Here is a 27,331-nt window from a genome sequence, read left to right as displayed (position 1 = left end):
TATTACGCCCATCGAAGTCGCATCAGGTCCGAACTTCGGCTATGATCACCCTCATGCACGTCATTTTACATATATACCCCGCACAGACCAAACTGGTTGCATTATGTATTGCCCTAATATTTGGGATCATGTGTACTTAGAATATTTCGAGTATCTGAGAAGAATATCACGTAAGCATATTGTGGTTTATTTACTCCAAATCGAACGCATTTTTTCCAGTGTGCTCTTTGTTTCTTGCTCTCTAACCGCCACGCTTTCGGATCCTCGCAACATCCTTGTTTTCCGATTCTCTAGTTCACGCTATAGACAACATTATGGTAAAGCTTCTTACTGGAGAAACCATGCATTTTGCTGATGTCCTTGTCCAGAGTCACGGTAATTATGGCGGCGGTTATGGTGGAGGTGGCGGCTACGGGGGTGGAGGAGGATGGGGTGGTGGCGGTGGTTACGAAGACAAAATGGGAGGTTTAGGCGGTGGTCTTAGAATGATCGATTGGGCGTCACAAAAGCTCGAGCGTTTTGAGAAGAATTTCTATGTCGAGGACAAGCGTGTTTCAGCTATGACTGAAAGAGAGGTGGAAGACTTTCGGAAAACCAAAGAAATCAAGGTACGTGAGAATTTGTGGAAAGCCAACAATCGCTGATGATTTCCTGAAGGTCCAAGGACGAAGTGTTCCCAGACCTGTCACATCTTTTGATGAGGCAGGGTTTCCTGAATACATCTTGGCGTCGATTCGTGCACAAGGCTTTGCCGCGCCAACTCCCATTCAATGTCAAGCATGGCCTATGGCACTGAGTGGCAGAGATGTGGTTGCGATCGCTCAAACAGGGAGTGGGAAAACGATTTCTTTCGCTCTACCCGCCATGCTTCATATCAATGCGTACGTGTGTATCTCACCGTCTGATGATTTACTCACTAGGAATTAGTCAACCTCTACTTGCGCCCGGCGACGGTCCGATCGCACTTGTCCTTGCGCCCACCCGTGAGCTTGCTGTACAAATTCAGCAGGAGTGCACGAAGTTTGGGTATGTTTGTCAACTCATCACGTTGGATTTCGCTGATGTAGTATATAGGTCGAGCTCTCGCATCCGTAACACTGCCATTTACGGTGGCGCTCCCAAGGGTCCCCAAATTCGTGACCTGCAACGTGGCGTCGAGGTCGTGATCGCCACTCCTGGACGACTCATCGATATGTTGGAGACATCAAAAACCAATCTTCGTCGTGTCACGTATTTAGTCATGGATGAGGCCGATCGCATGTTGGATATGGGTTTCGAGCCCCAGATACGCAAGATTGTATCTCAGATTCGCCCTGATCGTCAGACACTGATGTTTAGTGCTACATGGCCGAAGGATGTGCAGAAACTCGCAAATGTAAGCAATCCATATTTTATGGTTGGACGATTAAGCTCACTATCTGCAGGACTTCCTGAAAGACATGATTCAGGTTAACATCGGGTCTATGGAACTCACTGCCAACCACAACATCCAGCAGATTGTCGAAGTCTGCAGTGACTTCGAGAAGCGTGCCAAGCTGATCAGACATCTTGATCAGATCAGCTCTGAGAATGCTAAGGTACTCATATTTGTCGGGACGAAACGCGTTGCGGACGATATCACCAAATACCTTCGTCAAGACGGCTGGCCAGCTCTTGCCATCCATGGTGACAAAGAACAGTAGGTTTTATCTGCTACTCGTTCGATCTCTACTAAGCGCTTCCACAGGCGGGAACGTGATTGGGTTCTCGGGGAATTCAAGGCGGGTCGCTCACCCATATTGATCGCCACGGACGTTGCGTCCCGTGGTTTAGGTACGTGTGCCATTTCTTGCAAGCGCTCCATCAGGGACTCCTACAAATGGGAGGGCTTTTCGAGCACTCAGGTTAAAGTAGCAATGACCCGACTTTATCTGGGTTGTGTTTGCTCGTGACTCTGGTGTTCACTGACGCGTGTAACAAGACGGGATGAGTCATGATTACACTGCTCTCCCTCCGTGCTTACAGCCAGGCTTGAGGGATAAATTTCTTCTCGAGCGAGACGTGCTATAGCAGAACCGCGTGATCACGAGAGGATTCCAAGTCGTCAAGGTTCCATCCGCCAAAGCATCCTGTGTCCTCCCGTCAGTGAGGGCCAAAGGGATTCAAAGTGCTATGGTCCCGGATGTGGAGCCCTCGTCACGGACTTCCTGGCTATACCTCCTCTCAATATGTCCGCTGCTTCACGCTTGGTACCTGTCTTCCTGGACCGCGATGCCCTTTGTTCATGCTATACGTCCCCCGATCTTGTGACGTGCCATGAATAATGTTTGTATGAAGTCGTCCGATCTTTGTTCCCTGTTATGTTGGACGCGCTTGTGTCTCTTGGTTGTTGTCATGTTATTGATTTTGCAATGTGCTACATGTTGCCTGTTCATATGTTATTCTATTGTTCTGTACGTGACGCGGTTGCATTGCATTGCTGGCATCACAGATGTCAAGGATGTCGGATATGTGATTGTGAGTGTCGTAGTGGTTTATTGCTATTAATCAGCTGCTGACTTCCCTCTAGAACTACGACTTCCCTAACAACTGCGAAGATTATATCCATCGCATTGGTCGCACGGGAGTAAGTTGCTCTCACTCAGCCCACTTATTCTTGGTTCTAACTTTGTTTAGCGTGCCGGTATGAAGGGTACCTCATACACGTACTTCACCACCGATAACTCGAAGTCTGCTCGCGAGTTGATATCCATCTTGCGTGAGGCGAAGGCCGATGTTCCACAACAGCTGGAGGAAATGGCCATGTACAGTGGAGGAGGGGGAGGCCGCAGTAAGTCTCTAGCACGTCTATCCGTTTCATGTGTTGACCCTGGCCATTCAGGTCGTTATGGCGGCGGGGGTCGCGGTCGTGGAGGCGGTGGAGGCGGAAGATACGGTGGCGGCGGTGGGGGAGGAGGTGGCCACGGCGAATATGGTGGTGCCAGAGATCGGTGGTAGGCTTGACGACTTCTTGGTCCGGACGCATAGATATTCCCTTTTAATCGTGATTCTCTTGCCGTTTCTTCATCAAACACATTGAAATCAAGTAGATGGGTATTCTCTCACTGGATATATGTCGTGGTTTCATCTCAGAACTCAAACTTAACGGGGCACCGCTTGTTGATCAATTTTATGACGCTCGAACAACAGGGTGGGAGGGAATGCAAATTCACTGGTCACCAGTCGACCAGTCAGCGCTAGCCCTCAAAGATTCGAGTCATTCGGAATCACCGTGCACGCAAGTATGCGCTACAGCATATTGTTACGTAATATATCAGTCAAGAATAGCTTGTTCGAGTCAATCTGATCGCAGGTGGATGTTTATAGCAAGGCATCGATACGTAGTCACTCAGAAAGTCAGAGGTCTTTCTTTTCATTTACCACACCGATCACATTCTATTCGACCTTTAGCAATGGCAACGACTCCGAACGATCCTGGCCTAGTCACTCCCGAGTCTGATGGTCCTTCGAAAAGTGCAGGTGAGCAGACCCTTGTTACTCTAGTAATTCGACACAATCTAATCGGCTGTCGAATATAGCGAAAAAGGAGGCCAAGAGACTAGAGAAAGAGGCGAAGCTCGCTGCTAAACATCTCAAGCAAGCCACTAACACTCCTGCTGGCGAAAAGAAGGCAAAGGCAGACAAAGAGAAGAAGGAGCAGGAACCTGCATTTGTAAACACCACTCCTAAGGGCGAGAAAAAAGGTGCATTTTCTTCACATTCTTTTTCTTTCTTTCTTGACACTGTATAGATATGTCTCAACCGATGGCAAGTGGGTATAATCCTATCGCAGTCGAGTCTGCTTGGTACGATTGGTGGGAGGCCCAAGGCTTCTTCAAGCCTCAGACCACGGAGAATGGCGAGACCAAACCAGAGGGCGTCTTTGTGATTCCGATGCCTCCCCCGAACGTCACCGGAAGCCTGCATATCGGTCACGCACTGACTATTGCCATTCAGGATTGCTTAATACGCTGGTAAATATAAATCCGTATCTGATATGATCGTAATGCTCATAGCGACGACAGGAATCGGATGCTCGGAAAGACTACCCTCTTTGTCCCAGGTTTTGATCACGCTGGAATCTCGACACAATCCGTTGTTGAAAAACGATTATACAAAGCGGAAGGCAAGACCCGACACGATCTCGGTCGAGAGGTGTTTTTGGGCAAGGTGATGGAGTGGAAAAATGAGTACGTAGTTGTTTTCTGAACGGAACATTCTCTCACATGGTGTTAGCTACCAAGCACGCATCACTAATCAATTGAGGAGACTTGGAGGAAGCTATGACTGGGACCGTGTCGCCTTCACAATGAATCCCGTGGGTGTAATTTTAAGCATCTCTCACATATCTAATCGACTGTTATACCAGTCGTTATCAACAGCTGTTACTGAGACGTTTTGTCGGCTCCACGAGGATGGCATCATCTACCGCGCCAATCGACTTGTTAATTGGTGCGTTCAGTTGAATACTACCCTCTCGAACCTTGAGGTGAGTCGAAGAATTCATCCGTTGACGATTGACATAAGTTGTATTGCATAGGTGGACCAAAAACAACTTCCTGGCCGTACCTTGCTCAACGTCCCAGGCTACGACGCAAAGGAAAAATTCGAATTTGGTGTCATCACCTCATTTGCATATCAAATTGAAGGATCAGGTATGTTCTAATTGATCTTCATACCATTTGTTTCTTATTTCTATCAATAGATGAACGGATTGTCGTCGCTACGACCCGCCCGGAAACAATGCTTGGTGATACAGCTATTGCAGTGCACCAAGATGACGATCGATACAAGGTAATATTCATGATTGATAAAAATCATAATCAAGATTGAAATACGTTTGTAGCACCTTCATGGCAAGTTTGCCATCCATCCATTCTTGAACAGGCGTCTTCCCATTATCGTCGACGAAAACGTAGATAAGGAGTTTGGAACTGGTGCAGTGAAGATCACGCCAGCTCATGATCCGAACGATTATGAGGTTGGTGTCCGTCACGGGCTTGATTTCATCAACATTTTGAACGATGATGGAACATTCAATGAAAATGCTGGAGAGCATTTCAAGGTGCGTCTGTGTGCGAAAATTACACTTTGATCTGAGCGACATGCATCATTCAGGGGATGAAACGCTTCCACGCTCGGCGCGAGGTCATAAAGAAGCTCACAGATCTGGGCCTATTCGTCGAGACCAAGGATAATTCCATGCAGATCCCCATTTGCAGGTACGCGCCCGTACTGATTCCAAGTCGATCGGTGACTGAAGTCGACGTATTCTTGCAGTAAATCAGGCGACATCATCGAGCCTGTCTTGAAGCCTCAGTGGTGGGTGAATTGCCAACCTCTTGCTGCAGAAGCAATCAAGGTCAGTCATATTATATCTCACTCGACTTTCTTTCAACGATCATTTTAGCGTACGAGGGCAGGCGAACTTTCGATTGGCCCCAAGCAGAGTGAAGCAGACTGGTATCGCTGGCTTGAAAACATACAGGACTGGTGTATCTCACGGCAGTTATGGTGGGGTCACCGATGCCCAGCCTATTTCGTTCGAATTGAGGGAGAAGATATCGACGTTCGTATTTCAATGATCAGTCCAACTCCCGCACACTTACTCTTGAATACAGAGAAATGATGGAAAGAACTGGGTTGTGGGTCGGACTGTGGAAGAAGCAACCGAACGTGCAAAGATCCTTGCAAATGGGAAGAATTTTACGCTCGAGCAAGATGAAGATGTCCTCGATACTTGGTTCTCCTCTGGACTGTGGCCCTTCTCAATCATGGGATGGCCAGAAAAGGCACGATGTTTCATACATAGCAAACTGACTGGCTTTAATCGTCCACCAATAGACCGCCGACTTCTCTCAGTATTACCCTGCCAGCGTCCTTGAAACCGGCTGGGACATCCTTTTCTTCTGGGTGGCGCGTATGGTTCTCATGGGCATCTATCTTACCGGTCAGATGCCATTTTCTGAAGTACTCTGCCACGCGATGATTCGCGATGCTCATGGACGTAAAATGAGCAAATCGCTCGGTAACGTCATTGACCCGATCGACGTCATCCACGGGCTGCCACTTGAGCAACTCCATCAGAAGCTGTATGAAGGTAATCTTGATGAGAAGGAGATTCTCAAGGCGATCGCTGGTCAGAAGAAGGATTTCCCGAAGGGCATTCCGGAATGTGGTACGGATGGGTTGAGGTTTGCTCTCTGCGCATACTCGGGCGGCGGTAAGGTGATCATTACGATGTGAACCATACATAACTGAGTTTGCGTTTAGGCAGAGATATCAACCTAGAAATCCTGCGAGTAGAGGGATACCGCAAGTTCTGCAACAAGATATTCAATGCTACGAAGTTTGCGATGCTCAAACTTGACGACAGTTTTTCGCCAGAGGCATCTGCGAAGGTATGCCACTTGCACGATGAGTTCTTGGGTTTACATTGCTTCTGAAGCCAACTGGAAATGAAAGTCTTGTGGAACGCTGGATCCTACACAAGCTCAACATAGCCGCAACACAGATCAACACGCAGCTCCAACAACGTAATTTCATGGCTGCGACTACGTCAGCCTACAATTTCTGGTTATATGAGCTCTGTGACGTCTATATTGTGGGGCCGCTTTGAATTTAAATGTGTATCGATCTCATATTTTTGTTCACAGGAGGCGATGAAACCTTTGACCGACGTATCGGTCCCCCTCCAGACTCGTAGGTCAGCGCAACAAACATTATATACTTGCCTGGATCATGGTCTGCGCCTCCTTCATCCATTCATGCCCTTTGTTACGGAGGAGCTATGGCAGCGACTGCCAAGGCGTCCGACAGATCCCACCCCCTCCATCATGATAGCATCTTACCCCACCAATGTGGGTTATGCATCTGCCATTCAGAGTTACTTTTACTGAATTGAAGCAGGATCCTGACTTCACCAGTTCCGAAGAGAAAAAGATTTTGATGTAGTGCTGTCTGCCGTGCGTGCAGCTAGGTCGCTTGCTGCATCTTACAACCTCCAGTCCAATATCCAATGTGAGTTGTTATACTTTAACTGCGGTTAGTACTGACATTTTTCCAGTATTCGTTCATTCCCAGACGAGCAAGGAGATCGATTTGTTCCGCTCGCAGACGCAAGCTATGATCACTTTGATCAAGGGGTGCAGTGCTGTAAACGTCATCGAGGACGTGAAAGCCCTTCCCGCGGGGTGCGGGTCGGCTGTCATAAACTCCACCACAACAGTCCACGTGTTGGTCAAGGTATGTGTGTAATAGTCCCATGTTGTAAATGTGACCCTCACTCGTTTCACTGTAAGGGACTTGTTGACCTTGACGCTGAGATAGCCAAGTGTGACAGGAAACTCGTGCTTGCGCGCCTCAATCTGGAAAAGATCGTGAAGATTATTTCACAACCAGACTACGCTGAGACCGTGCCATCCGTTGTGCAAATAACAAATGAAGAGAAGGTGGCGTTGCTCTCTTTTGACCGCCAGATCTAGAACGTTGTTAACCTTTTATTCTTGACCACGACAGAAAAAGACATTCGAGACGGAATGTGCAACTCTCGAGCAATCCAGAGAGATGTTCGCAAAGCTGGCTAACTCTTAGAGTACATGTTAGCGGGATAGTAGCAATCTAGGCACAGCAGCAGCATAAAGAACTAAAATCCTATTATTGAGCACATTGACGGGACAAATGCAGGTCTCTGAAACTTCTCAGTAATGGGGGCTCCCAAAATCCGTCCCAGAGATCGGCCAATTGAATATTTGACATTCATCGTCAGTGATAACTCTCTTCACCCTCTCGACCTCTTGTTTCTTGGAGCCCATCCGCCAAATTTCATCTACCAGCGTCATATCTTGATTCTGCTGCATTCTCCTAGTGTTGAGCACATGTCAGTTATCAACCACACATTTTCCGCGTCGAGAGTTAGCCAATGGTTGCTACAGAAGGTCAAGAGAAGTACACACCGTAATAAACCACAGCAGTCTAGCCCACTTTCCATAGAAGATAGAATATTCAATGATACACATGGTATGTATGCTGTTCACCGCAATCTTTCGTGCATCTTGAAGTCCGGTGACTTCCAAGGGAAAGGATCGCCATCAGTAGCATCTTCTCTGTATTTCGTGTCAGCGCCACACTCGGCAGATACTAGGTCCGAGGTGCATACTCCTGAGGACCAAGGACACGGAGCCCTCGTATGTGGGTGTCCTTTCCGCTCATATGGTTCTGCACCACGATAACTTGTAGCACGTACGCATGGACAGGTTTACTAGAAGAGAGTTAACGAGGATCAGCAGCGTTCGAAAAACAATTCACAACGAGTTCCCATCTTCGTCAGGTTCTGAGGAAACATCAAACGTTATCCAGCCGTCCGGTTTCTCCAAAGTAGCGATCCGTACATCTTGAAGGTCGCTGGGACCAGTTCCTGCACGGATAGCAAGAGTTGATGGGGTGTACGAGTCATCCTGTGGCCAACTAAGGTATATACTGATTTTCTGGTTGACTTCGGTCAACGCTGGTGGCACATGCGAAATGATTCCTGTACCTGAATTGCCACTTTGCAAGGGAACTCCACCGTGATAAAATGAGGCTGGGGGCCATCAGAGCTAAATAAAACTTCCTCAGTTGGGTCGGGTACGTCAGAAAGATATCATACTCACTGCCAGAACGTATCAGGATCCCCATCTCTAAGGCACTCTGCACCAAACCCAAATTTGTATGAAGAAACAGACCACTTGGCAAGGTGTCCAATATCTGGCCATGGTAGTACGGGAGGCGTGCGAGCTGCAGGAAGCTGGGTGAGCACTACTAACTCACAGGCTAGTTCGAGCACTATCAAAGAACTAGAGCGAACCTGAGTGCATGAGAGGGAGGCCATCCTTTGGGATTGGTGGACCATTTTGTACGACTGCTGTTACTGTAGACGGTCCTGCAGTTGTGGTCGTGGTAATGTTAGTAGTGGCCATTGTCGACGTCCAGCACTGAAGTGTATGTAGCAGTGACTAGTCCCAGGTTTAGGTCACTTCAGTAATTACTTAAGTTCAGATAATCAAGTTGGTGCGTTCCCCAATGATATGTTATAATAATTCCGTTCAACGACCAACATGTCACACGACACATGCAAGATGTCGCCCTCTCATCTCATGGCTAATGGATCCTAGAGTTCGAGTATGTCCGCGAACTCTAGGATTTATTACTTGACTAAATTAGCGACTACTACACCTTGAACAGATGGAGCCAACTTTTTCTCTTCACAAGGATAACTGCTCACAGAGATAAGTTCATTTCCTGTCTGTCGTGTTCTGATCTTGTCACTGCAGAAAGTCCGGAGCCTCGACTCATTAGCGCATCAAACATGTCCCCGTCCTTTATATTCTCAAGTTTTCATCGCAGACTCGACTATCACTGCCCCATGGATATTCCAACCTGTATTAGTTGTGAAAAGAATTACAAGACCCAGAAATAACTTTCTATTCCACCACAGTGATCATGATGCACACGTACACCGTGACGTGCCCCTGCTTACTAGAAGCATGAGGTCTTTTGACTAAGCGGTATGAACGAACGGGGTCAGCGATTGGGACTTAGTAGTAGGAGATGGTATTGGTCGCCTTGCAGCTGGCGTCATGGATTGGCATGGGAGGTACGGGCACGAGCTCTTGGGACTCAGTGACGTCAATGAACGTGTGTTTCCGCACCAATCATCTCATTTATGATGCGTAGATTTATCGTACGCTTAGATCTCTCGGGCGTCCCCCTTGAACTGATATTCATTTCACAGGCTAGTTTAATTACAGTCTTTATATCATCGCTTTCTATAACAATCGTGACGGCGCCGGCGCTAGCCTCCCAGTCGCGACTCGCTTGTTCCTTTTGTAAATCTGTGGCAGGTTCGAAACCTGCTCAACAACCTTTTTCCTTTTACCACGCCTTGAATATTCACTCATGGATAGACTTTTCAAGGGCCATAGCCAACCAACTGGCACCAAAAAGCTGCTGTCTTGGATTGTGCGAATTCGAAACCTGCCGGTAGGTGATTTCCCCTCTTATCTCAACTTGGCAAGCGTCCTGGCCAAAGTGGTTACACCGACAGAGTCAAAATCTGTTTCTCTTGGACTGCGCAGATTTGAAACCTGCCGACGACAGGATGTTTTTGTATCAAAGCATGCCTTGACATTCACTCATGGATGGTTTATTAACTGGTCTTGCCAAGTGGTTACCATAACAGAATTAAAATCTGTTTCTCTTGGATTGCACAGGTTCGAAACCTGGTGAATGACAGTAAACTTTTGTAGAGCACACCTTGACATTCACTCGTGGAGGCTTTCTTCGAAGGCCTATCTCACTGGTCTTAGTCAGGTGGTTAAGACAATAAAATCATAATCTGTTTCTCTTGGACTGCAGGTTCGAAACCTGTCGAACGACAGTAAACTTTTGTTTTCTATCAGAACATCCTTTGACATTGACTCATGGACGCTTTCCTCTTAGTTAAACAGAATCAAAGTCTGTTTCTCTTGGTCTGCGCAAGATCGAAACCTGCCGCGTCAACAAGGTTTTTTCTATCGGAACACACTTCGACATTCACTCATGGATGAGTTTCCTCAGAGTCCATCTAACTGCTATGATCCAAGTGGTTACCCCAACAGAGTCAAAATCTGTTTCTCTTGAAGTTGGTTCGAAACCTTCTGACAACATTTTTGTGGTCTATAAATCCTCAGGCCTCAGACGTTCATCTTAACTAGGCCCAGCCATTGCGCCGAAACCTCCTTTTTATATGATAGTCTGTCCATGAAAAAGAATTCACCTTCACGCCCCGCGAGCGTCGTCTCATATATCCCTGAGGTGCAATGGAACAAACGACACTATCAAACCACCGAGTTACAGTTCCCTCCCCACCACCTCTTAATCCTCTCCCCTCCCCACTCCTGATACTCTTCTGCTGTCACACCCACTTGATGGAACTCATCCGTATTTGCAAAAGATGCCATACCCCTCCAAGCATCAAGCGATGGGTTTGCTGCACGCACGATATCACCCAAGTACATCTCAGGCGGCAAAATCGGACGAAGCGTCCCATGAAGTCTTTCTTGAAGACCAGGAAACTGCGATGGACCCCCGGTAATGAATACATTCTGTGTTTTGGATGAGTTGGACTAGAACGTTTGAGAAACACAAAACAGACCTTCACAAGCCTAGCTTTCTCGGCTTCTGAGAACCTTGCCAGAATGCTTTGAAGAACTTCACCGAGGCCAGCGGAGTCAACGCCAGCCATTCCTGGTGAGAAGAATGTTTCGCATACGCGCCATCGTTCCGTGTTGAGATGTATCCGTGCGCTTCCTGTTGGTGGTCCCTGTAAGCATTCATTCATTCAAGAGATGGAGTGAGTACAACCTTCGATATCTCCCTCTTCATACTGTGGTCTGAAGGCAGATATAAGTGCAGACCGCTGAGATGTTATGGATGCATGCGTGTGCTGGGCCGTGAATGTTGGGTCATGCATGAGAAGCTTGCTCTCGATGATCCGAAGTTGGTTGAATTCCTCTTCCTCATCCGAAGATACAGCCGCAGCATTCTGTTGTATGATGTCAGATTGAATGATTCGCTTGGGAAGCAAGTACGACGTACGAGTTTACGATAAATCTGCCAGTCCTCGTCATCTGCTCCGAACATGTCCTCTGAATTACAAGTGTTGAGAACAATAAATTGATTAGAAGAATTGTGAAACTTGCCTGCACCCGCTTTCCTTTTCTTCTTCGAAACGCGTTCATCGGCTGCCAAAGAAGCAATGTTCTTCATCCTAGCTTGCGCGGCTGCACTTTTCCGATCAGACAACGCAGCCTTTCGACGTCCCCGCTCCTTGATCTTGTTCATGATAGCCTATTGCTCGGAAAGGTCAGCAAGAGCATCTAAGCAGGCAGACAGCAAGTACCACACCTCTTGCTCACGGCGCAGTCTAGCTGCCCAATCGTCAAAGTTACTCTCCCGCTCTTCCTCCTCTCGTCTCTCCTCGGCTTCCTTCTCCTCTCGTTCCTTCTCCTTCTCTCGTCTCGCACGCGCTCTTGCGTCAAAACCAGCCTTCATAAGTTTCTGCTTCTTCTTTTCTTTTATCCCTTCTTCGTCGAGCTGTGGAACGGGAAACTCAATATTGCATCACTTTGAATCAACGCGAGACTTACGTCCGCATCCGGAACATCAATGAGAGGGAACGAAGGTTCCTCCTGTAGTCACGAGTCAAAAGAGAGTAATCGGCAATGATACACGATGCTTACAATGACATCGTCTTGCCCATCAGGGTCCTTCTTGCGTGCGCGTTTAACGTCAGCCTCGAGTTTCTTGATGGTTTCATCGAGGGCAGCTTCGTCATCAAAGCCCTCAACTTGAAGAGTGTGCTGTAGGGAAATTAAGCAGCATGCCTAGTGAGATGCTATGTTCGCCACACCATCCACTCGCGCTTGTTTTCGCTCTTGCCTTCCTTCAGATTCGTAAGGTACTGTAGATCGTTCTCCTTCTTCGCCAACTAAAAAATCATTAGCTTAATCAAACCCTCATTTTTCGTCGCGAGAACAAGGGGCACACCTTCTCCATCCGGCTCTTCGCAGCCAACTCCTGTAGTTTTTTTCCTTGTTCTTTTCGTTTCTCTGCTATCCTCGTGATCTCCTCTTCGGTCTTTTCTTCAACGACAGGAATTGCAAATGGGAACTGGATGATGCGCTCTGCTGCGCGCATGCTTGCGGGCATTTTGAGGGAACGGAGGACAGCAGGGTAGTCAGTGGCGAAGGAGCAGAAATTGTGCAGCATCCACTACGGGAGGTTAATAACTATGGAACTATTTAAGACAGCGTATGGACGTACGCTTGCCTGTGCAGACGTCACGCGCGTTGGGAAGCTAGAGTATTTCAGCTGGATAAGCTTCAGGAGATATTCCGTAGATTGCTGTGTACCCCATGGTATTCTGCCGAGTACGATCAACACATGATTCTCTCAACTCAAGGAATACGGACCGTTTTGCATGACTGAGTACGCCTTTCCCGTTGAGAATGGGGATAACAGATGTGGATGCCGTGTTGAATGAAACTACAAGGCCATCAGCACTGAATGTACTGCCGGATGTAGGTTTGTTGTTTTGATAAAACGACATCACAGAATCGACGCAGTAAGTGAGTGAAGGGACCGAATATTGCTCAAACATGAGCTCGGAGGTCACTATGCATTTCACTCCGTGAGACAGACAATATGAGGAGCTCAAGTACGCACATGCTCTCGAATGTAATGGCGAGCAGAGTCTTTCCGTCATGAGCACCGGGTGCTCGATGCCCTCTGCATCGATTCCCAGCCTCACAAACGCGTAGTCCAACGCGTTTTCCTACCTCACCCATCCTCAGCGCCACCCACACAGATTAAGGATGTAGGAAACCCACCATTGCATCGAAATTCAACAACACATCACTTTCCCAAGGTGTCTTGCCCTGGCTCTTCGCACCACTCTCTGCGTCAATTGCGTCACCAAAGAGTAACAGCGACTGGTTGAACTTGCGCTCCTTGTACTTGGCAATAACATTAGGAGAAGAGTGGGGAGAGGTGGACGTGCTGAAGCCAAAACGCAGGTTTGACGAGCCATTGTCTATGATGAGAGGGACGGGCTGAGACCGAAAAGGATTATAAGAGTCGGGAGGTGTAATATTTGGAAGATTGGATGCTGGGACATAGAATATGTTACTTGTTTCAGCTTCATCCATCGAAGGCAAGGTGCAGTACTAATTACACAGCAGATGAGGCTCGAAAGCGTAAACTGAACAGTCACAACCAAGTTACAAAGTATCGCGCCAAGCCTATTGGCGCTGGCGCGTTTAGGGCTTCGTCAGGACCATCATCATTCTAAATTTGTTTGGCCTGCAATACAACTCAATCCAGGCTCGAGTCCTGCAGGCTGCAATCAGAATCATCAGACAAGAGTCCATCCATCATTCAGAGCTCGAGCCGTTCTCATAACTGATCCAGCCTCAAGCATCCAGCGTTCCAGCTTAAACTATGGTCCTTTAATTCCATGCTCGTAGTACGTTGTCTCTCGGGATAATCATCGGCGATCGCTCAATGGTAATGACCCAACTAGAGTTGTCCTGTTCCATCGTACGGCTTGGGTCACAACTTAGCATCCATCATCTGTCAGCGAGTCTCTAGTGATTCCCCAGTTGTAACTGGCTCTTCAGTTCCCGCTACTCTCCGCGTTGATTCCGTCGCCAAACGACAACAGCGACTGGTTCAACAACTTGCATTTTTTGTACTTGGCGATGACATTGGGAGAGGAGTGGGAGGGACAGAGGTGCTGAAGTCAACCCGCAGGTTTGAGGAGCCATCGTGGGGGGCGCTGGGACCGAAATGGATTGTAGTAGTCGGGGGTGATGCTTGATGATAAAATCACTCGTTTCAACTTCAGCCATGGATGTTACTGTCACCGTCTCAAGCTGCATTTCAAAGTTATCGATTTGTCTGGTCAATATTTGAACAATAATCACAGGACCGAAATACTAAGGATCAACTGCCAGTGATTTGGCTGATGGTGACACAGCAGGTGTCTAAGTCTGTGGTGTTCATTGTAGCTGAAAGGATCCTAGATGAGAGATTCGAAGATAAACTTGAAAGACTCGTCATTCAGAGTAATTATAATGCTTTCAGATATCACTTACCAAATTTTTTGCCAGCACACAACAACCAAAGTTATCTGTAAACTTAGAGATTGTCTAGCAAGTCTCTTCACAACTGGATGGAGTCACTCTTCCCCAACAATTCAACTTGAGGTTGATGCCCTTGATGAATACATGTTGGACATGAGTTACCCTGTGTGAAACTATAAGTCAAGGTGAGTGCTGATGTGCCCTTCCTTGCATGTAATTGACATGATAAACACCCCAAAACCATTTATGTTTTAGATGTTCTTCATCTCACTTACATGGGAGGAAGGACATTTTGGGTGTTGGTGTCAATTACTTTGTGTCAACAACATGCATGGAGGGTGAGAGGAAGCATGGTGGGAAGCTGATGGCAGAGTTCTGGGTGTTCCCATTACATGTCAACCCTGGATAGAGATCCCAATTATAGTTTTTATTTTCAGTATTTGTCAATTACATGCAAGCAAGGGCATGAGGTTCAGGAAGTAACTTGAAGTAGAATTTCAGTTTCATTTCTACTACATAATATGTAATATTTACATGATGCAAGCAACAGGTTCCTTGTATTTTGCTTCTTTTTGACCATCTGAGTCCTAATTCTTGGAATTAAGGTTCTGAGCCACAGACTCGGAGTGCAAAAAATAGGTGTATGTGTAGGCACTATTCGGTTTGTTATTTCAACTTGTACTCTCCGCTACTGCGCTTAGCAGTACTAGTCTGATTCAAGTTGCTCATCAGGCTCTATGTCACAACGCTAATACTCAGCCTGTTAATAAGAGAAGATCTTGGTTACGACTGCCTCGCTACCAAGTACTGCTTATCAACCGAACTAGGTCTGGTGTACATTCAATTGAAATAAAATCTAAATGATTCCCCGAGATTGATCAGGCAGTGCCTCCACCTTCGGTGACCCTCTCCACCGCAAATTTGTGCCTGTTGCACTTACCTAAACTTTCGTTCGCCTTCAAGCCATGTGGCAACCATTACAGAAATTGCATATTCTTATGCTGCCTATCTGCTGTTTCAGATAATGGGTTACCGAATCTATCTGATCAACCATGTAAGTGCTGCCCCTTGGTCTGCCAATGGTGAGGCATGTGTTCTGCTTGCTTAAAGCTTCATGTCTGCACTGCCCGCTGTCCGGATGGGCATATAAAATTATGGGCATATCCCTATGAATTCCTGCATCTATAACACGCGCTTGCTCTTCGAATGCTAGACCAGTTCTTGCCGGCCAACCGGGAAGTTTTCGATCTCGACAGTCTCCACCAGCCCATCCACCACCCGTGCCAACTTTATGTCTAGTACACATGTCTTGAACTCAGGCTCCTGCCAGCAGCATAGTCATGGTAACCCGGTGACCCTTCATACTGATAGTACTCAGCACTACGACCCTGTGTCGTGGGAGTATGTCCTTCGCACCCTATGATTTGATCTTCTCATAATCACCTTTATACGCAGGTGGCCGGACGTCCGAGTCCACCATTCGCATTCCACCAATTCTACCATGTCCAGTAACGAAGCCATCATATGAGTGGCGGATTTCCGCCATCCCTCCTTCGAGCAGGCCTGCTCTCACCTAATATGCCTCCGCATTTGGCTGCAGAATATATCCATCACCCTCCATCCACCCACCACCCATATTTCCTCCCGGCTCATAGCCATCCCTTGTCACCCCTCCTATCCTGCCAATGGATACAGGAAGACACACACCGAATCTGCGAATGGAAAGGAGCGCGGCAGGCGCTAAAAGCGCACTTCAAAACACATATCATTCCAGGCCCCCCACGCGCCAAGTACAATGCCGGTGGGATGGCTTGTAGTTATACAAAACGTTCCAAACCTTTAGTGCGCTCTATGCGCAGGGACTGCATGTACCGTCACGTATCAGAAATTCACTTAAGAATGAAGAGGGTCACGTAGGCGAGCTCACCCCTTCATGTATTATTGCTGTATCATTGCTAGCTGTATTGCTATGTTGGACCCTTATCGATTGTTCGTCGTTGACTCTCATGTCATAGTTTTCTATGTTGACACCAAAAAATGATGCAATCCTCCTAGATTATGAAGTTAATAGTGAGAAGCCCGTCATTGAAAAAGCCGGCACAGCTCAGTTGAAAGTCTTGAACGAGGCTCGCACCTGCGTGTCCAAAGTTGCTCGCAAGAACGGAATTGATTACCAGTAGATCACCCTGCTAGACGGATTACTGTCGCTCTCTCGAACAGAACTAAAACTACAACATATTATAATAAGAACACCTAGGAAACGTATCCACACCCTAATCAAATACCAACCTCTTCTTTCTCCTTTTCGTTCCCAAGTCGGCCGCTGCGGATCACGAACACCGTTCTTCCCCCACCGACAGCTTGCAGGCGAACCTTGACATCTTTGTTTGTCACCGGCTCGGCGCTATTAGATCCCTTGAAAACACCTGGGAGTGTCCCTGCAGATGATGCCATCATGAGGTCAGAGAATCAGTGACGTCGAAGTCTGTGGGTAGACCGAGCCCGCTATCGATCGTTTCCTCAGATCCTCGCGGGCTCAAGCCAATCCTCACTAGCGCAACCGGCAGCAGTGCGATAAAAGTCGTTGGGCCCAAAGCTAGCGAGTATGTTAGTTACTGATAGGTCCATCCAACCGCCTCGACTCGCACCGAGCCGGTACCTGGTATAGACACGTTAGCAGGTATTGCTTCGTAAGTGTAATCCCAGCATGACAGGATTGTACTGTCCTTGAATATAGTTCGCTGACAAGTCACATTCACGGTAAGGCCTTGCTGATACACTGTATATGTTGTCCCAGTCTTGTGCTCCTCTTTTTCTTGAGAACCGGAATAAATAACCCAACAAAATTGGTGCCGATTGCGATGCTCGGTCCCGATCCGTTATACCGACCGTTATTTGGAAGTATATCACCTGAGTCAGATAACTTGAGATCCGATCGCAACCAAGAAAGGTGATCCTGCATCAGTGGATACATTATAGGATGCACCGTTGAAATGTACAGTGTTCGGTATAGAAGTTTGCTGCGGAAAGTCCAGCTGACCCTAATGTACTTTGCACGTTGGAACTGATGAAAAAAATATCAATGGGTTTACGATCGCGTCAGTGAGGGCTAGGCTTACTGCCTGTGTAAGGGGGCGCCAATAAACTGCGTCATAGCATAGCACCCTAAATAAAACGATGACGACCAGGAACTCCCATCCAAAGCTTGAGCATATCAGCATGTCCTGCAGTAATCAGATACGGTGACAACTCTAGCTGGAAGGCCTTTTGCAGAAAGTGAATTTTGTTCGAGTTCGACTGTATGCCATCGGCGTTGAGGAGAACTGACAGGAATTTCCCTACCAGCAGCTGGGCCCAGTCTCGAAATAAAGTCATATGAAAGCTCAGGGGAAGCAGAGACTGAAAAGCTATGTGCAAATCGTTGTTGGATGCGATACGAGATTCAAAAACGTTATTGACGAAAAGAGTTAGCTCCACGGCTTGTCTGATCATCATACAATTTGGCAACCGTGCACCGGTCTTTTGGCGTCGCTTCGGTGTACGAGAGGTCTCATGAGGCCTTTGCAGAAGTCGAGACAGTAGTAGTACTGTCATGCGCAACCAAAGCAATAAGGAGCATGCTCACATTAGATACTACATGAAGGAGCGACCATGTTCCTTCGTATAGTCTCAGGCTAGAGCTGTACTGGGGAGACCAGAATAGACTGATTGCGCCGTGCTGATAGAAATGTCAAGTCAACCTGATTATCAGTGCTCAGCGCTGATGGAAGATGCAAATGCGATGCTATAGGCTTGCCTGCAATATGGGAGTCGAGACATTTGAGGGTGTTAAACGTTCAAGTATGTACAAAAAGAAAGCGCAGGGCTACTGTACATGCCATATATAGTACAACGTCAAGTCTGAGGGGACTCGTAGCCTCTGACGGTCGTCAAAGGCAAGTTCAAGCACCTTTTCTTACGTAACTACAAGCCTGCTTCAATTTGCTTCAATTTTTAATTAATGAAGTTGCTTTCATGATCCTACGAGTAACGACACTATCGACTTTCAGATCACAGTACTAGTGCTACCTAGTGCCACCCATCACCGCTTTCATTCTCTGAGTTTCTAAAAGCGCCATATGGCAATGGTCGACAATGATCTTCCACAACTGTCACATTTAGATGACTACCAAAGGTATGGCAGACAGATGGTACTTGATGGCTTTGGCTTGGAAGGTGCGCCAAAATCTGGATTCATCTGCAACCGCTCATGCAATTTGATGCAAACTACCCAACAGGTCAGCTGAAACTACAGAACTCATCTGTCGTAGTCATTGGAGCAGGAGGGCTTGGTTGCCCCGCGTTACAATATCTCGCTGCAGCCGGCGTAGGTACGTAGGCCTGCCTTTCAAACAACCCGGAGGAACTCACGTTTGCTAGATAGGTCGCCTAGGTATAATCGACCATGATACAGTCGAACTGTCCAATCTCCAACGCCAGATCCTTCACACGGATAAAACGATCGGCAGCCCGAAAGCCGTATCTGCAGCCCGGGCCATCGCTGCTCTGAATCCACGCGTCAATATCGACGTATGTCCCACTGCTCTCGATTCATCCAACGCTCTTTCTATTCTTGCCCCGTATGATGTGATTCTCGACTGCACAGACAATGCCCCCACACGCTACCTCCTTTCTGATAGCGCCGTCAGGCTTAGAAAGCCTCTCGTCAGTGGCGCCGCCCAGAAATTCGATGGCCAGCTTTGCATATACAATCTGGGCGATGATGGACCCTGCTATCGCTGTATATTTCCGAAGCCACCTGCGCCAGAGATGGCAGGATCGTGCGAGGAGACAGGTATACTAGGCGCCGTGACAGGGATCATTGGAAATCTACAGGCACTTGAAGCAATAAAACTCATCACTGGTCTCCACGGTGAGTTGTACCAGCTGTTGCAGGACTTATAGTTTCTGAAAGATCAGCAAGATGGCAAAGCTTCTTTATTGCTTTTTAACGCTTTGTCTGTCCCTCCGTTTCGTACCGTGAAGCTGAGATCAAGGAAGCCTACCTGCGCTGCGTGTGGGATCGAGGGCCAGAAGATTGGCGCCATCGAAGAAACAGATTATGTGGCATTTTGTGGTGGCGCACGGCCGGATTGGTTAGAGCGTGGGCTCGAAGTTAGCAGGCCTGAATCGCGGATATGCGTCAAAGAACTAAAATCCGTCTTCGAATCAAACGTAAATCATACCATCATCGATGTGCGGCCGAGAACTGAATTTGGTATATGTCGTCTTTCGAGGTCTACGAGTAAGTAATTTCCAAGCTAGAGGTGCAGTCATCTCACCAGCGTATTCAGGTGTCCCGCTCAATATCCTACTGGCTAACCCAGCGCCTTATCTTCCCTCAGACAAGTCCTGCCAGGTGTTTGTTCTGTGCAGATTAGGCAACGACTCTCAAATTGCTGCGGACGCTATCAGGGTAATCGACTCCAATCTGATTGTAAAAGATGTTGTGGGAGGCTTACGTGCGTGGTCAAATGAGATAGATCCATCATTTCCTGTATATTGAGGTAAATTACACTTGTGGCTCTTTCATACGATGATATATAGTAGAAGCTGGTAACTATGTGGGTGGACCTCGAATTGAGATTCAAGATAATACACGTGTTTGCTCTTCCTTTCACTTTCCTAGAAATGAATATGAGAAAGGACAAACCAACAAGGCAATCCACTTACTTAGACCTGCCTTCAGCCACTTAGGTATCTTCTTCTCGGTACTTGTGCTCGACGTTGTGGGAGGTGTAGCAGACTTCTCCACCTTGGGAGGTTCGGCATCAACACTGGGGAGTTTCGGTAACTCGACCGCGCTTGCCGCAATGGATGGCAAGAGGGGTGCAGGGACATTCGTGCCTGTGAGCTTCGTGAGGAGCAGCGCACGACTTCACCACAGATGGACCTACCATTCAAAGACTCATCTTCGAAACGCAGAAGGAGTATCGATGATGGAGCAAGCTGGAGTTGTACCAAGCTTAAATCACGAACATCTGGGTCAGATACCTTCAAGTCGCGCTTGGGAGGAGATTGATCTACGAATGATGTCAAAGCCTGATCTATCTCAAGCGGCAAACGCACGAACATAGGATGAACTTGATAGACTTGACATCATCTCGGAGGGACGACCGCACAAATGCGTACACAGAGCGAATTTTGTCCGTAGAGGGAAATGTCTTCTCCAGTTGTGTTCGATCAGAGAATCTGACACGTATCGTTGTCTGCATGTATTTAGCCCAGGCTTAAGTGACTTGGGACTTAAGAGACGTACATTTGGCCATCGATCTCTTTTTGACTTCTCTGCTGCCTCTCGCTGAGCTCGTACTTGTAGTGGGGCATCAACTAATGATCGTGTCCGAGCGCTTAATGTTGCTTGAGCAGCCTTCAGGTCAGCAGGAGATAGGATGAAGTAGGAGTCTGGCAGTTCTTCTACTGTAAAACTTTACAGTTAGCTACGTGGCACTATCCCGAAACGTGGCAACCCACAAAGAGTGCTGGTCGTTGATGTTGGAGGCTTATACACCTTAAACTCGGCCACAGGGACGTCACCTGCATTGCTGGAACCTCGGGTAGGTGTCCCACTACCTTGCGCAGGCGTAGATGATTGTGAATTCTCAGCCATGGGCTCTTGGTCGTTGGGTTCAAAGTAGCAGATGACTGATCAGAAGGAAGATCTGTATTGGTACATTGTACAACAATAAATAAATGTTTCACTGTCTTACAATCTACAAACACGCCAGAAAAGTTTTATGAAGGACCTGTGAATGGAAAGAAGGTCAGTATTCATAAAAGATCTCTCAATGAAAAAGAATGAAAGATCAGAGGCTGCAGAAGTTGTCTCAGCCCACTCGTCTCAGGGCTGGCGGGCGAGCGAACCTTTTGGTGTAAGACGAGTGAATCGAACGCAAATTACTGGTAACATCATGAAAAAAAGGTGATAGACTGAAAACCTACCAGCTGCCATACGTTCACGTCCACGTCAGCAGAGGATGAGAAAGAAAATGAACAAAGGAAAGCGACGCTGACTCAAAGTCTACAAGTAGCAGCATTGCTTGTGTTTATTTGGTCTTATTACGTAGCCAATATGTAGGAGATCAATGACCACTTGTTTCAAGACATTGTCTATCCATCATGCCGCACAATCATCACGACGGGCACTGCAGCCACGAGAGCAACGACAACGATCATGATCATGATCATGGAACCAGCGACCTTGGCCCAAATGACAATCTGTTCTCGCACATCGACCGTGCCAACGTCGTCGCACTCAACGCCACAAGAGAAGGTTCAGTCGTCGTTAAACCCTGGAATCAGAGGAATAATGAGGAAGCTGTATGCCACGTTTTTTTACACATATGCTTATGTTTCAGGAATTGATCACCTTAAAATCATTCCTAGTTTCTGGAGTCGGATGCCGACGATCAGCTGTAAGGTCTCGCTGAATCGAGATCTCGACATTATGCAGCTCAAATAATATTCTATTGAGAATTATACGTATCCCTTTCACCGGATCCGTTAAGCTTCGGTCCTTACTATTGAAGACTGGTCCGGGTGACCAGACCCCAGCGAAAGTCGCTCTGGTTGGTCTGAATCCCTACTTATCGACATGTTGTTCACGGCCCACGTGTAGTTTTCCAATCAGCCTAGCATGGATTTCAACGACGTTTCCGACAAGGCGCCTGTTCAAGAATTCGATATCCCTCAGGACAGGAATGTTGCGGAGTACGCTGTCAAGTACATTTATTCTGTTTCTCTGCGAAAGTCATGTTGACATCAACTCTTTAGGACGGCAAAGTTCAACAACGTTTCTTCCCTGACGTTATTCTTCCCCGCCGCGCAGGGTGCAGACATGACAAGGATTTATTATGTCGGTCTCCTTGGTCATTGGACTGAGGTATGCCAGTTCCTGAACCACTACTTTCGATTCTCAAGACTCATTCATTCCCTTAGCGCAAGAGCGATCCAGTCATCACTGTCTATGAAACTCAGGCTAATCTTGCCGACCACGACAGGATTCAGGGAACAGACGGTAACTTCAGTACAACGCCATCCTAATAAAATGCAGAATCCCTATACCATAATTACAATGCGATAAAACAGTAAAGTTCTTGGAATGTGTACAAGATAGCATGCAAGTGCGTATGATGTATAGTAGAGCATAACAATCAAAGTAAAATTCTGAAACCGTGCTTGACGTCGCCTACATTCACAGTAAATCCATCCATATTGCTCTCAAGGTAAAAACAACGCCTTGAAGAACCAGGCTCCAAAGCCGAGAAAGAAAGCGGAACGGTCTCGATCAATCACGAAGGGTTCATTCCTTGTCCGTTCGCATTCCGCTGCATAAACGACTGCATCATCTCACTGTTCACCGTCCCCACACCGCCAAGATGCATGCCCCCACTGATTTGCCTTTGCGGTACTCCGCCACCACCCTATTCATATCGAATGATTAACATATCCACACGCACGCGTACCATAGAACAACTCACAAACATATTCATTGGCAGATTCGCTCCATTCGAAAACGGACTCATGTTCTGCATTCCCACACCAGGTGCTGGTGCTTGTACCTCCTGCTGCATTGCCCCCGTCTGTAGTTGCTGTTGTTGGTGCTGCTGCTGCTGTATTTGTCGTTGTCGCTGCCGGACCTGCTGTTGTAGTGCGAGTTGTTGCATGAAGTGCCTTTGCTGCTGCGGGTCAAGACCCTGAAGTCGTGTCAGCATCTCAGGGGTGAGCACGCCTGGGGGTTGTAGCTGTGGTTGTTGTTGCAGTTGTTGTTGCAGTTGCGGTTGTGGTTGGGGCTGCATTTGCATTTGCGGTTTTGGGGCGTCGACTTTGCTAGAGCCTGGCAGATCTGGAAGTCCAGTAAGAGGAAACACTGCGCCTACTAGCACGTTATTCATCGGAAACACGATCATATTGTGTGACATAGGACCAGAAGGAAGTTGCCATGCCACTTTGCCAAACTAAATATCAAAGAATGTCAGTGAGAACAACAGGAAGTGAGAATGGACGGAACACTCGCTGTTCGTGCTTCCATCATAGTCTTCATCAACACATGATGAACCATGTCATTCATTTTCTGTTCAAAGTTCCGTGCTTGGGGCTTGAACTGGACCATCACAGCAGATTGGTTGTGTTTCCGAAGCCATGACCCCAACTCTGAGGGATCCTTCAGTCCTTCTGGTGATATATTAATGAACATTCTCTCAGGCCATGTTTCCGTGTGACTGCACAAGGAATCAGTACTAGATCATAGAAACTGTCCGATGACATACAGTTGACCCTTGTAATTGACGGCAGCCACCTGCACTTCGAACCCCTTCGGTTGTCCAGCATGCTGTATAGTGAAGGTGAAAGAGCCTTCCCATTGCATTGGCCTTCCTGAGGTTGCCGAGGTCGAGGCCTGGGGCTGAGACTGATGTTGAGAATTAGATCCAGAGGCAGGCGGATGGGCTGGTCGGGGCTTAGGTGAACCGGAAAAGGTTGGTCCCTGAATACCAGTCTTGTTGAGTAACTTATGCATTTGCGCAGCGAGCTCTGGACTCGGGAATCCTGTTGTTCCCGAACGCGCCTGCATGACATGCATTAGCGCCTGCTGATCTGTCAGCGGTGGCTTCTGATCTGTGACTGGCGGCTTCTGCTCCTCCATAGGCGCAGATACCGACACAGACACCGTTGGCGGTGCTGCATCCTCCGACTTATTGTTGCTCGCCGCCAATTGAGGCTGAGGCTGAGACTGAGGCGTTTCTCCCGACCCTCCTGCACCTAAATTCGAACCACTTATCGCAGGCCTATTCACCATTTGGTACAAAAAAGCCTTGATCTTCATCGCCTGCTGATATTTCGTCATGCGATCCGTCTTAAGCGACTCGACATCTACAACATTCCCGGCAGATTGTGCTTCCTGTATTTTAGGCTGTGAGAGCTTTAATCTCGACTTCGAGAGCTTTACCACGCTCGACTATTATGTTGACGTGAGGGTGGGATGTGTGCTGCGTGAGGGGAGCATTGGAGGGTGGGTGTGTGACGGGTGCTGTAGAGGGTTTTGCAGGGCTAGGTGTAGGTGTCGTGGTTGCGTGCGGCGGTATGGGGGAAGGCTGGAGCAATTGCGGATGTGTTTGAGGAGGTAGGGCAGAAGGTGGGACAGAAGGTGTAGGAACCTGTCGAGAAGGTGGTCTCTGGCCTGCTGGACCGGCGCCTCCCCCAGGAGGACGCGGGCTAAGTGCTGGTGAGCTTTTCTCGCTGACCCTCTGACGTTTAGTATCCGGTGTTTGAGGAGACTCGTTTGAACGCTTGGCAGCGTCTGGAATTTGTGAGCGCGGGAATGGGAGGGAGGTTGTCCGCGAAAGCTCACTGAGTTTTGGGGTTTGCACATGCGATAGTGGGGGAAATCCAGAAAGCATGAGTATATGCGGTGCGTAGACAGTGAACCAGGGATTGGTTTGTGGAGTTGGTATTGAGGTCTGAGGGAGAAGAGTTTTCAATGACAACGCGATGGACACAGATGTGAACTGACAGCAGACTGAACATCCTGGAACTGTTGTATTTGTTGTAGTGTGACAAGACTCAAATTGATTTTTCTCTGTGAGGCATGGTCAAATTAATGCGAAAAGTTGATCCAAGGGTGCTAACCTTCTTGAGTTCTACTGGTAGCGTGTCCCATGATACTGAGTCGAGATGCGGAAGGGTATTCCATGCGGGCCTTTGCGCAGAATCGGGTGGACTTCCAGCGATATGTATTATATGTGATACGTGTATTCGACCATCCTTCGGACCAGCCAAGGCGAGCGTGTTATGCAAGATGTCAAAGAACTTCCATCACAGCTCAGAGTGAGAAGTGGGTCGAGACACGGTAGTACACACCTCGATAGCAGCAACCATTCCTTCCAGGGCGGATAGCCCCCTTACACCGATCACGGAGCCAATTCCCAGCTTCCAGGGATCCTCGCGCAATTCCTTCATCACGGAATTCGGGGAGAGAAAGAAACGTTTTGATAGCAGCGGATTGGGATATGTATCCGCAGCGCCATACGTCACTAAAGCTAGTCGGAACTAAACACATCGCCTACACTCAGCATGTTACTTGACAGAAGAATGGTCCAGGTAAAACGCACATTATGCCCGCTGTATGCTTCATTCAGACGCTTGAGAATAGGTAGGATGTACGCTGTGAACACACGGTTCCATTCTGTAGCGAGCGCTAGAGAGGCATCGATGACACAAGCGACGGCGAGCACTTCCTGACCTGCATTTGCCTGAGCTTGGACTTCAAGTTGTGATACTTGTTGCTGCGATTGCAACTGATTGGACATGAGAGAAAGTTTGGAAAAAGTGACGATCACACTGGCAAGACCTGCTTTCAAAAGGTCCACAACGAACCACAACGACGTCAAGCAGAATATCGCGGAGTCAAATTATGATGGAACGTGGTCAATGCTGTTTCACGAGGATTTCAATGCTAGGTCGATCCGACGGTCGCGCGTTCCTTCATCAATCCTTCATAATATCAAGAATCTTTGTCACTCTATTACTGCTTGATCACCGGCACCGCTTCTGAATGCAGTACGTACGTATAGGTCAAAATCCATCGATGCATATGATGTGGTATCAAGGTAAATAAGTACTGTTGTCGATCGTAGACGAAGGGGACATCAGAGTAACTAAAGTAACCCGAGATAACATGTAACGAGTGTTTATGTAGGCAACACAACCATAAAGTTGTTGTGTTTATCACACATAAAGAGTTCATCTACTAGATTGACTGTCCTATCAACTGTCCTTCGACTCTCGTCGGTATGTAACGTGCGCCTTACAACATTATGAACCATGCACCACCGCCAATGCCTAGCATCGTGCTTGCTACGAGTCCATACCAACCGCTAGAGAGCGAGAATGCTTGGCGGGTTGCACCAGATGTTCCTACTGCGCTCGTCCCAGCTGAAGCCAGATACGATGAGTAGTTGATAATTGTGCCGGTGGTTGTTGGGGTTGGCAATACAGTGGCAGGACCTGTAGGTGTGAAGGTTGCTATTACAGCGACGGTAGAGCCAGCTGCATTTGTAGTGGTATAGGTGTATGGGGTAGGTCCCCCTGGTACTAGGACGGTTGATCCGGGTTGTTCAACAGGGCCTTGATTCTGTGTAGTCGTAGTAGTTGCTATAGTTTGGAGTGGTCCAGTTGTGGTAGCAGTTGAGAGGGTATTTGTGGACAAAGGGTTCGTAGTGACTCCGGTAACGGTTTGCCTGTTCAATAGCGCCGACATCATGAGCCAAGGCTAAATTGTAAAGGACGATTTCACCCACAGTGTTTGTGTTGTAGCAAGACCGTTGTTGGGATTTACTGTAACGACTTCTACGACTGTAGCGCCAGCACTGTTCCAGTAATTAATCAGACAGAAACTCGGTATAGAAGGGCTAATAAGCGTACATATTGGTGACGGTCAATGTCTGAGCATGTGCCCACGACGCGCACAAGGCGATTACAGCTAGTACAATGCTCTTCATCGCGTTTTTTGAGGAAGATGTGGTCGTTGTCTGGGTAGCTTATGAGCTGCGAGCGTGGTATGCCAAAGTCCTCAGGTATCCACGCTTATAATAATAACTTCCACCGGCAGGACA

General features: G+C 47.7%; 10 protein-coding genes across 10 annotated transcripts; 5 read left to right on the top strand and 5 right to left on the bottom strand.

The window, feature by feature from the left end:
* Positions 1-458: 458 nt before the first annotated feature.
* BJ212DRAFT_1264836 (P-loop containing nucleoside triphosphate hydrolase protein) lies at positions 459-2,976 on the top strand (the record flags this gene model as incomplete). Its single annotated transcript, XM_041330442.1, has 10 exons — positions 459-608; positions 658-881; positions 928-1,026; positions 1,075-1,375; positions 1,425-1,678; positions 1,727-1,812; positions 2,471-2,496; positions 2,549-2,605; positions 2,656-2,809; positions 2,861-2,976. 10 exons carry the CDS (start codon positions 459-461, stop codon positions 2,974-2,976), a joined length of 1,467 nt encoding a protein of 488 aa, XP_041196308.1.
* Positions 2,977-3,095: 119 nt separating this feature from the next.
* BJ212DRAFT_1332053 (tRNA synthetases class I-domain-containing protein) lies at positions 3,096-7,698 on the top strand. The gene is made up of 22 exons (XM_041334791.1): positions 3,096-3,374; positions 3,430-3,498; positions 3,558-3,722; positions 3,770-3,992; positions 4,044-4,208; positions 4,255-4,336; positions 4,388-4,507; positions 4,559-4,673; positions 4,724-4,812; positions 4,865-5,083; positions 5,137-5,240; positions 5,299-5,380; positions 5,429-5,587; positions 5,640-5,810; positions 5,863-6,241; positions 6,292-6,419; positions 6,467-6,622; positions 6,675-6,878; positions 6,945-7,038; positions 7,085-7,263; positions 7,320-7,469; positions 7,537-7,698. The coding sequence occupies exons 2-22, from the start codon at positions 3,432-3,434 to the stop codon at positions 7,609-7,611; spliced, it is 3,126 nt and encodes a 1,041-aa protein (XP_041196307.1). The 5' UTR covers positions 3,096-3,374; positions 3,430-3,431; the 3' UTR covers positions 7,612-7,698.
* A 275-nt stretch (positions 7,699-7,973) lies between these two features.
* On the bottom strand, positions 7,974-9,073 carry BJ212DRAFT_1332049 (anaphase-promoting complex, subunit 10-domain-containing protein). Its single transcript, XM_041334790.1, has 5 exons — positions 8,864-9,073; positions 8,670-8,793; positions 8,555-8,615; positions 8,326-8,504; positions 7,974-8,278 (listed from the first exon to the last, which is right to left on the bottom strand). Exons 1-5 carry the CDS (start codon positions 8,973-8,975, stop codon positions 8,158-8,160), a joined length of 597 nt encoding a protein of 198 aa, XP_041196306.1. The 5' UTR covers positions 8,976-9,073; the 3' UTR covers positions 7,974-8,157.
* A 1,801-nt stretch (positions 9,074-10,874) lies between these two features.
* On the bottom strand, positions 10,875-13,745 carry BJ212DRAFT_1445135 (uncharacterized protein; the record flags this gene model as incomplete). The annotated part of the gene is made up of 13 exons (XM_041338058.1): positions 10,875-11,141; positions 11,192-11,346; positions 11,401-11,581; positions 11,635-11,684; positions 11,739-11,886; positions 11,944-12,147; positions 12,279-12,398; positions 12,449-12,526; positions 12,586-12,810; positions 12,862-12,961; positions 13,011-13,212; positions 13,264-13,372; positions 13,428-13,745. The coding sequence occupies 13 exons, from the start codon at positions 13,743-13,745 to the stop codon at positions 10,875-10,877; spliced, it is 2,157 nt and encodes a 718-aa protein (XP_041196305.1).
* A 1,564-nt stretch (positions 13,746-15,309) lies between these two features.
* Positions 15,310-16,683, top strand: BJ212DRAFT_1332024 (uncharacterized protein). The gene is made up of 5 exons (XM_041334789.1): positions 15,310-15,581; positions 15,645-15,797; positions 15,938-16,082; positions 16,137-16,189; positions 16,243-16,683. The coding sequence occupies exons 2-5, from the start codon at positions 15,761-15,763 to the stop codon at positions 16,596-16,598; spliced, it is 591 nt and encodes a 196-aa protein (XP_041196304.1). The 5' UTR covers positions 15,310-15,581; positions 15,645-15,760; the 3' UTR covers positions 16,599-16,683.
* Positions 16,684-18,631: 1,948 nt separating this feature from the next.
* On the top strand, positions 18,632-20,253 carry BJ212DRAFT_1332018 (uncharacterized protein). The gene is made up of 5 exons (XM_041334788.1): positions 18,632-18,896; positions 18,959-19,051; positions 19,105-19,593; positions 19,645-19,965; positions 20,015-20,253. The coding sequence occupies exons 1-5, from the start codon at positions 18,800-18,802 to the stop codon at positions 20,224-20,226; spliced, it is 1,212 nt and encodes a 403-aa protein (XP_041196303.1). The 5' UTR covers positions 18,632-18,799; the 3' UTR covers positions 20,227-20,253.
* Positions 20,254-21,808, bottom strand: BJ212DRAFT_1332011 (uncharacterized protein). Its single transcript, XM_041334787.1, has 8 exons — positions 21,585-21,808; positions 21,431-21,533; positions 21,195-21,365; positions 20,980-21,140; positions 20,794-20,929; positions 20,618-20,743; positions 20,394-20,567; positions 20,254-20,345 (listed from the first exon to the last, which is right to left on the bottom strand). The coding sequence occupies exons 3-8, from the start codon at positions 21,328-21,330 to the stop codon at positions 20,338-20,340; spliced, it is 741 nt and encodes a 246-aa protein (XP_041196302.1). The 5' UTR covers positions 21,331-21,365; positions 21,431-21,533; positions 21,585-21,808; the 3' UTR covers positions 20,254-20,337.
* Positions 21,809-21,839: 31 nt separating this feature from the next.
* BJ212DRAFT_1265101 (galactose-binding domain-like protein) lies at positions 21,840-22,763 on the top strand (the record flags this gene model as incomplete). The annotated part of the gene is made up of 6 exons (XM_041330461.1): positions 21,840-22,040; positions 22,107-22,135; positions 22,195-22,288; positions 22,339-22,442; positions 22,494-22,602; positions 22,659-22,763. The coding sequence occupies 6 exons, from the start codon at positions 21,840-21,842 to the stop codon at positions 22,761-22,763; spliced, it is 642 nt and encodes a 213-aa protein (XP_041196301.1).
* A 313-nt stretch (positions 22,764-23,076) lies between these two features.
* On the bottom strand, positions 23,077-26,026 carry BJ212DRAFT_1296934 (uncharacterized protein; the record flags this gene model as incomplete). Its single annotated transcript, XM_041332518.1, has 10 exons — positions 23,077-23,143; positions 23,186-23,195; positions 23,242-23,677; positions 23,779-23,941; positions 23,990-24,618; positions 24,653-25,177; positions 25,231-25,296; positions 25,347-25,526; positions 25,578-25,766; positions 25,829-26,026. The coding sequence occupies 10 exons, from the start codon at positions 26,024-26,026 to the stop codon at positions 23,077-23,079; spliced, it is 2,463 nt and encodes an 820-aa protein (XP_041196300.1).
* Positions 26,027-26,099: 73 nt separating this feature from the next.
* On the bottom strand, positions 26,100-27,217 carry BJ212DRAFT_1545914 (uncharacterized protein; the record flags this gene model as incomplete). The annotated part of the gene is made up of 3 exons (XM_041341871.1): positions 26,100-26,956; positions 27,005-27,085; positions 27,141-27,217. 3 exons carry the CDS (start codon positions 27,215-27,217, stop codon positions 26,524-26,526), a joined length of 591 nt encoding a protein of 196 aa, XP_041196299.1. The 3' UTR covers positions 26,100-26,523.
* Between the last annotated feature and the right edge of the window lie 114 nt (positions 27,218-27,331).

The sequence above is a fragment of the Suillus subaureus genome, assembly GCF_016647635.1.
Source record: "Suillus subaureus strain MN1 chromosome Unknown BJ212scaffold_6, whole genome shotgun sequence".
Taxonomy (NCBI): Eukaryota; Fungi; Basidiomycota; class Agaricomycetes; order Boletales; family Suillaceae; genus Suillus; species Suillus subaureus.
Note: the sequence above shows the minus strand (reverse complement) of the source record. Positions and strands in the feature narration are given on the sequence as shown.

Bases quoted from the DNA above. Each gene is read 5' to 3' on its own strand.
- BJ212DRAFT_1332053 (XM_041334791.1), top strand. From the start codon at position 3,432: ATGGCAACGACTCCGAACGATCCTGGCCTAGTCACTCCCGAGTCTGAT. The intron at 5,381-5,428 runs GTCAGTCATATT...CGATCATTTTAG, and splicing joins TTGCTGCAGAAGCAATCAAG to CGTACGAGGGCAGGCGAACT. The intron at 5,588-5,639 runs GTTCGTATTTCA...TCTTGAATACAG, and splicing joins TTGAGGGAGAAGATATCGAC to AGAAATGATGGAAAGAACTG.
- BJ212DRAFT_1332049 (XM_041334790.1), bottom strand. From the start codon at position 8,975: ATGGCCACTACTAACATTACCACGACCACAACTGCAGGACCGTCTACA. The intron at 8,794-8,863 runs GTTCGCTCTAGT...AGCTTCCTGCAG, and splicing joins CCTCCCTCTCATGCACTCAG to CTCGCACGCCTCCCGTACTA. The intron at 8,505-8,554 runs GTACAGGAATCA...GAAGTCAACCAG, and splicing joins CTTGCAAAGTGGCAATTCAG to AAAATCAGTATATACCTTAG.
- BJ212DRAFT_1332024 (XM_041334789.1), top strand. From the start codon at position 15,761: ATGGTGAGGCATGTGTTCTGCTTGCTTAAAGCTTCAT. The intron at 16,083-16,136 runs GTATGTCCTTCG...CTTTATACGCAG, and splicing joins TACGACCCTGTGTCGTGGGA to GTGGCCGGACGTCCGAGTCC. The intron at 16,190-16,242 runs GTAACGAAGCCA...TCCTTCGAGCAG, and splicing joins CACCAATTCTACCATGTCCA to GCCTGCTCTCACCTAATATG.
- BJ212DRAFT_1332018 (XM_041334788.1), top strand. From the start codon at position 18,800: ATGGCAATGGTCGACAATGATCTTCCACAACTGTCACATTTAGATGAC. The intron at 19,052-19,104 runs GTACGTAGGCCT...TTTGCTAGATAG, and splicing joins TCTCGCTGCAGCCGGCGTAG to GTCGCCTAGGTATAATCGAC. The intron at 19,966-20,014 runs GTAAGTAATTTC...CAGCGTATTCAG, and splicing joins TCGTCTTTCGAGGTCTACGA to GTGTCCCGCTCAATATCCTA.
- BJ212DRAFT_1332011 (XM_041334787.1), bottom strand. From the start codon at position 21,330: ATGGCTGAGAATTCACAATCATCTACGCCTGCGCAAGGTAGTGGGACA. The intron at 21,141-21,194 runs GTGGGTTGCCAC...AAAGTTTTACAG, and splicing joins ATCAACGACCAGCACTCTTT to TAGAAGAACTGCCAGACTCC. The intron at 20,744-20,793 runs GTTCGTGCGTTT...CATCATTCGTAG, and splicing joins GTCTATCAAGTTCATCCTAT to ATCAATCTCCTCCCAAGCGC.